This window comes from Populus alba, chromosome 13 (genome assembly GCF_005239225.2).
Source record: "Populus alba chromosome 13, ASM523922v2, whole genome shotgun sequence".
NCBI classification, from domain to species: Eukaryota; Viridiplantae; Streptophyta; class Magnoliopsida; order Malpighiales; family Salicaceae; genus Populus; species Populus alba.
Window position 1 is genome coordinate 7,523,631 of NC_133296.1, and position 7,630 is coordinate 7,531,260.

The 7,630-nt window shown below is 27.7% G+C and overlaps 1 protein-coding gene across 1 annotated transcript; it reads left to right on the top strand.

Moving 5' to 3' along the window:
* The first annotated feature begins 4,049 nt into the window (after nucleotides 1-4,049).
* LOC118053552 (uncharacterized) lies at nucleotides 4,050-6,787 on the top strand. The gene is made up of 5 exons (XM_035064847.2): nucleotides 4,050-4,209; nucleotides 4,491-4,629; nucleotides 5,360-5,453; nucleotides 6,328-6,408; nucleotides 6,509-6,787. The coding sequence occupies exons 1-5, from the start codon at nucleotides 4,173-4,175 to the stop codon at nucleotides 6,644-6,646; spliced, it is 489 nt and encodes a 162-aa protein (XP_034920738.1). The 5' UTR covers nucleotides 4,050-4,172; the 3' UTR covers nucleotides 6,647-6,787.
* The last annotated feature ends 843 nt before the right edge of the window (nucleotides 6,788-7,630 follow it).

Genomic DNA, 7,630 nt, shown 5'->3' on the forward strand with positions numbered 1-7,630 from the left:
TGTTTGTCCTTAAACAAGAAGAAAGAGAGAAATAGATAAAAATAAGATTTGGTTTAATTTATAAAATTTAAAGCCTCAAAAATTACCGAAAGTTTATAATCCAAAGGAATAATTCAATATCACATGAGTCTAAAAGTTAATTCAAAACTAAACTTCACCAATTATCAATCTTTTAATTCGTGCATATGTCATTCTCACTTCATTGTTAGCTCTTGTGATGATTTTTATTTTAAAAAAATCTATCTTTATCATACTTTCAAAGATCTAGCTCAAACAAAACAAAAATCTCAGATAATAGTAAAGAGGAAGAATCCTTCCATTATCAGTCTTGTCATCTTTTGTTACATTATTTTTAGCTTTTCACCTCTCTCTCTCCCATCAAAAAGGCAAATCATGTAATATCAACCAATGATCATAACATTTTTTTGTTTGCATTTTTTTTACCTGTAGATGCTCCACCTCTCACATCTTACGTACTTTTCTAAAAATAAAATTGTATAAACTTAGTTCTCTTGAAGGATAAGAAGATTAGTTTTTAAGATAAAATTGGGCAAGGAATATGTTGTTAAAAAAAAATTATAAGGCTAAAACATAATTAAACAAAGCTCAAAAGGGGTGACTGGGGATAAAGATAATAAATAGGTAAACTTGAAAGGCTCAACCTAAATCATTTTCCATGTAATACTTTATCTACGACTTCATCTTGAGTGTCATCAAACAAGTCCTAGAGCTTGTTGAGATCATATAAATTTATAGTATTCATATAAAGTTTCTCTAGATATGCAAAACAATTGATGATCATAATAATTTGAGATTTATTAAGGGGATAAAGTAGGAATCAATCATGAATCAAAAGAATCAAGAAAACTGAAAGAGTTTTTTATTGATTAGGAGTATTGAAGGAGCAGTCAACCAAATGATCAGAAGTCAAGATCAGCCATAAGAAAACGATTGATAAGTAGAGTTGAAACAAACATATAAAACTAAAAGATATAGTTATATTCATAACATTAGTCCTTAATAGAATAACTAATAAAAAATTAGGTTAGCCTAGGATTTAAGAGAACATCAATAAAAGTGGAGTTTAGTTTGTATTAGGATTTAATAAACTTCTTTATCTAATAATATCATTATCAGTGCAAGATTATGATTACCTATTGAAGTATTATGCAAACTCTGTAACAATATAAATTGGTTCATACACTATTGTAAGTGTTTTTATTGCTTTTGTTTATGGTTTTTCTTTACCTTTCCTGTATTTAAATTCTAGCAATTTATTTCCTTACACTCTAGTTTTTTCTACATGGTAGTGTTTCATAGAATATACATCCATTTTCCTAAGGTTTGAGATCTAGAATTCACTTCTTGTTTAATAAAAGTAGTTGTCTCTTTATTATAATTAAAATCCTAAGTAAAATTAATTGGAAACACTAATATTATAGCATACCTCAATACTAATACGAAATTCTCAACCCGACTTGAATTAAAAATAAAAAATAAAAAATAAAAAATAAAAATAAATATATAAATGATTGAAATACTAAAAACAATAAATCAATCTTGTTTTTCTATTATTTTCCTAATTATACACCACTTAAAACCATAATAAATATAGAAAAGCTTTTTAAATCACTCATAATCTATATAGTAACTTAGTGACACTTTATTAACCATCAAAAACTCTAAAATGCTTAAAAATCTAATAATATATTACCTCATTATATATTATTTCAATTTCTTATTATATACTTATAGATAAAGTAATGGAAATTTTCAATGATTATTATTTTTTAGAGTTCCCATTCTAACCAATTAACAATTAAATACTAAAAAATAATTCAATTTTATGTTACTTATGTTTTAAAAAAAATTCAAAATTAAGGGGTTTAATTTATAACTTACCAAAATTTACATGAAATTATTGATATTTTAATATAATAACTATTCATAATTATTCATTTATATAATTCAAAAGATATATTAAAAATTAGTTAATTAATACATGTAAAACAAATTAGTATTTTTACGCATCAGATTCAATCAACCAATCAAGAATATTGTAATTTTTTCTCTATCAGCTTCTTTTATAGCTCAAGTCTAGTCATAATGTTATCAATAATAAAATAATTACCCACATGTATTAGCACAAATGATCAAGGATTTGACTTTAGATATAGGAATGTCTCGAGTTCAAGTTCATTTTTTTGGATGGATTATGTAAATAATTCTTTTTGAAACATAAAACATAGACCATTTCTAATAATAATAATAATAATAATAAAAAGATGAGAGAAGCAAATGAAAACAAAAAAAAGAAAAGAAAAGAAAATGAGTATAAAAACATAGAATTCTATGGAAAATGAATCACAAGAGATTTTAAATTAAAATTCTATAACTCCACTTATCTTTAAGTAATTTATCTTTTTAAAATTCTTTAAATAAATTTAAAAACTATCCTAAACAAATAAGAAAATCTAAAAATAATAAAATTCCTAAATAAAGTGAAAAAAAATGAAATTATTAAATATGCTATTTAATTTCCTAAACTAACTTGAAAAAATAAAATAATATTTTCTTATAAAAGCTCTTTATATCATTAAGTCTTGATAATCAAAGGATTAAGCTCTTGACATAGTATTTGATATTAGAGTAGTTGTTACTTTTTAAAATATTTTTTATTTGAAAATATATTAAAATAATATTTTTTTATATTTGAAAATTTATTTGTAATATTAACACATTAACATAATTTAAAAATATACATTATTATTATTATTATGAAAAGAAGGCCCTCTCAGCATAAACAAAGCTGGCACGTGTGCAATAAGATTTGATATTAGATTAGATGGAAGTTGGGTGGAGACGGATAACCCAATGCCATATACGCTTTGGGCTCAACTGCAGATCTGTCTTTATTATATATATTGGATGGTTTGGTTTTAAAACTCATCACATCTTTACTTTACAATACTGCCCAACTCTATAAAACCAGCGATGATGGTAAGAAACGCACAAGATTTATATACTATCTGCGAAGGCGGTTCAAATTATATATTTATAAATTTTGAATATTTTTTTTGTTTAAAATAATTTATATATATATATATATAGATTATTTTAATATGCTGATATAAAAAATAAAATTTAAAAAAATAAAAAAAAATTTTATTTTATTTATAAGCGAAAAACACTTTGAACCGCCACCGTTATTACAATCCCAAATATGCCCTTAAAGGTGTTTAAGAATGTAGTAGCGATTGTGTTTTTTAAATGTTTTTCACTTAGAAATATATTAAAATAATATGTATTTTTTTTAAAAAAAATTATTTTTAATATCATCATATTAAAATAATATGAAAACACTAAAAAAAATATTAATTTAAAATAAAAAAAATAAAAAAAATTATTTTTTTTTAAAAATATTTTTGAAACGCAAAACCAAAAAGTATTTGAAAAGAATAAAATACTTCCTCTTAGTCTTTCAATTTTTTCTTTTAATTATGAAAATGTCAAATACATTTTTGAGTATTACTTTGAATTTCCATTTTATTTACCATTCAACATGTGAAAAAAAATAAACAAGAAACATTACAAGATTATAAATGTATGACATATGTTTTGTGTTAATATTGTGTATATGGTGTAGAGTCATATAATTTTATATTATTTGAAAAAAAAATATATTTATACATTGAAATCTCAAAAAGAAAAATCAACTAAAAATAAAAAAAAATTATTTAAATTTAAAAATAAAAAATTTTTGCCATATTTATTGCAATCGCTTAATAATTAATTATCAGACTAGTATTATATCTTTTTTTTGTTTGTTATATAAGGTGTTTTTTGTAATTATATTTTATGAAAATTTATTTTTTTTCTATATAAATTTTTTAATGTTTTGCTGCGAAAATAGTTTTTAAAAAATAATAAAAATTATTTTAATAATAAATAATAAAAGAAAAAAGAAAAGAAAAAGAAAACAATTCCTTACGAGGATATGATTGGGAAATATGGAACTTAGAAAAGTGATAGCTATTAGCTGGTGTACATTACAAGGACTCCAAGAGACAACATTACCTAGTAGCATTTCCTCATCTTCGGGCTTAATTACACTGCATTATCTCCCTAAAATTTTTTTGGCATTTCGTCTCTCTCTAGGCTGCTAGATCTCCATGGCTACTTCTTTCGCTCCTGTTTCAGTCTCATCAGGTATATAATTTCTTCTTCTTTTTAGTTCATAAAGGGTTTCTTGATTGTTTATTTATTTCCTGAGAAAACAAAGCAAGATTTTTCTACTTTCGTTAGAAACAATTCTAACGTTAATGATTGATAGTTTTTTTCTTCTTTTTTGAGAAAAGATAATAATCTTGTATGGAGTATTATTATCTTGTAATGTTTTGAAAATCTTGATCATGAGAATTGAAGTGCTGTTATAGTATAAGAGAAGAAAATGGTGGGAGTTTGTGTGTTTTATTTGGGTTTGGGTGTAGGTGGAGGATCCCAACTTAAGCCACGTGAACTTTGGTCGACAAAATCCATTTCATTTGCCAAAGCACCGAGATTGGCAATTGGAAGGAAATCAAACCTAGTTGGAAGCAGCCCCAAGTTCGCAGTTCGTGTCGAATACAAGTATGCTGTTCTTGTTCTTGATTCCTGTCTTATAAATGTAACAATTCCATGTCATTTGATATGACAACTCGGAAGCCTGTATTTCATGGCCAAGAAATGGCCATGTTGTTGACCTGTTGTTAATTTGCTATGATGGAAAGTATTTGCAAATGGCGAGATTTCGTCTACTACCTGTTTCATTGGTGTGGTAGCTTGTAGTAACAGATATACTAGCTTGATTTTTGGATTTGCTTTCTATTCTTTTTATTAGTTGATGCAGTGTTTGTTATAGGACCATTTCATTGACATGATGTCCATCACCTAAGTGTAGATTTGCGAAACTCACAAATATTAGCTCCAATTAAAGTGGTGATGCCTATGGACAGTAAAACTAATATGCTCATTTTGAACTGGTAGTTACATGTGATTGCCCACATTTCAAGTGTAAAACTTTTTATCCACAGCTAAGGCCATTTCACTTTCACAACTTGTGCTTATTAAGGAGTCAATAGAAGAGAGTTCTTGACTCAATTAGTTTACATCTCTGACATCCATTCTAACTAGGAAGAATTGAACCCCAACCGCATCCATCTCATTTTTATTATCTGAGCTGAGCCAAGCCCCTAGTTGTGTCTATTGAACATTTATGAAGTCGATGCTTTTCTCCCTTAGGCAGCATTTGTTCCGAGTATCCCTCTACTTTTGCTGATTTAACTCACCATCTTCTCTTGTTTCTCTCTGTTATATGCAGTGATGGTAGTAGGGGTGGTGGCAGTGATTTTGTTGCTGGTTTTGTTTTAGGAGGTGCTGTATTTGGAACTTTAGCATATATTTTTGCTCCTCAGGTGATTAGATATCTTGCCTCTTAATAATTTTGGCTACAAGGTACTTGAATGCTCCTTTCAAAAGGAACTAACATGCCGACACTTCAGTTGAATGCATAAGGAAAACTTTTCCTTCATTGAAATGAGCCATTCTTATTTCTCAAGTTTTTCCACCTTTGCACAACAATTGGCTAGAACATGTTGCATCAGGTCGAGTTTACTCTCGATGTCCAAATGAAGTGGTTGGATGCTTGGTGTTTATGGTTCTCAAAATCATTTTGCTTGTGCGGATGTAACATCAGAATCAGTATGATTACCTGTCATTTTTTCAATTTACTTCTTGATAACAACGTATTTATAGGCTATGTTCTATTTCAATTTGATAGGGTTACATACCTGGCTTGGCGTCCATGCATTATTCTCTATCTTGAAAATTCTCAATGCTATGCTGTTTGACATCCTTGTGTTGATCCTGTTCTCGATAATATGACTTGGGCTCTCCCGTTACCTTCCTGTTAACTAATCTAAAGATTAAGGCAGTACATAAGTTCATTTCATCGTTAAATAAACTATTAGAGTAACACACAGAGTTTCTTTTTTCATTACTTTTAGCTTTCAGTATACATTGCTGTATACTTTTCTTTCATTTCTGAATGCTACATGTCTTGCCATAATGACTTATTACCACTGTAATGTACACTGAAAGCTACAAGGATATAAATGGATCGTCAATGATTTATCCAATATATTGTCTTTGGACTGGAAAAAAAGAAGGGAATGTTGTTCATTGTTACTCTTGTCTGAGAAATGGCTTACGGTTTATTGCTCTTTTGAAGCTCAGGTTTATTTATTAAGTGTTGGTTTCATGTTTTTTTTTTAATTATTATTGTTTCAGATAAGAAGATCCTTGCTAAATGAAGATGAATATGGATTTCGGAGGGCCAAGCGACCAATATATTATGATGAAGGATTAGAGGTAATTACATTTTATTCATTCATCATGCATCTTTTCTGCTTGCTGGATAATCTGTACAGAAGTTTAACATTGGACGCGCTTCCCTTTTCTGGAAAAGCAGAAGACTAGGCAGACCTTGAATGCAAAAATCAGCCAACTGAATTCAGCTATTGACAAAGTATCTTCTCGTCTGAGAGGTGGTAATAATTCACCCCCCGTGCCTCTTGAAGCTGATCCTGAGGTGGAAGCTACAATGTGAGAGATATGGTTCTGTTTGTTTATAATAATCTGAGACCACAAGTTTGAATATCAGACATGTACCCTGTTTTTTTGCCATTAATGTTGATCAAAGGTTGCATTTGTGATTGTTTAAATGATAATATGAACTTGTAGTTTGCCATTTTGTTGGTCGAAATGTTTAGAGATTATTTTGAAAGCCACTTAAAAAAACCTTCTAAAGATGCTTTTAGACTTCTTTATTTCATTTTTTGCCCTTTCCCCACTGATCAGTGTTAGAACATGTTCATGAGATCAGATGATCTCTCTTTTTGAGCTATGATAGTGCACTGATCTTCAAATTAATCCTCAAGAATCATGTGCACAGCTGTGATAGTACCAAGCAGATTTTTCCGTGAACCGGGATAGACTCGTCTAATCTGGGGGAGGCTTGTCTAATTTTAGAAAGGTTTAAACTCTTCGAGTTTAAAATATAAGATTCAAGCTTTACTTATTTAAAAATTGTTAGGTTCAATCCCTTGAACTTGAGTAGTTGTTTGCTTAATGAGTTTGTAAATAAGTTAGATTTAAACTTAAACATATATTTATGACAATACAAATCAATCCCTATTCTATTATAATATCGCTATGTTCCAACTAAAAAACATAGAATAAATAATTATTTAATAAGAAAAAAATTTAAATTCATGTTCTATTAGTTCTCAATCTTTTTAACTATTTTCCAACTACATTATAAACTTATTTTATTAGCTCAAAAATCTCATTTAATTGTGTAATATCATAAAAGGTTATGTAAGCATAGTGTGTTTCATGCCGTTTTTAAAGAAAATATATTTATATTTTTAAGTCTTTATTTTAGCACACATGAAGATAATTGCTAAAGAATTGTATTAAATTTATTTCATAAAAATAATGTATTTCAATACATATTAAATTAGTTATTTATTTTATGAAATGTTAAACAAATTGTTTTTGCTTTCAAATTTTCATAAATTTGCAAATGAGC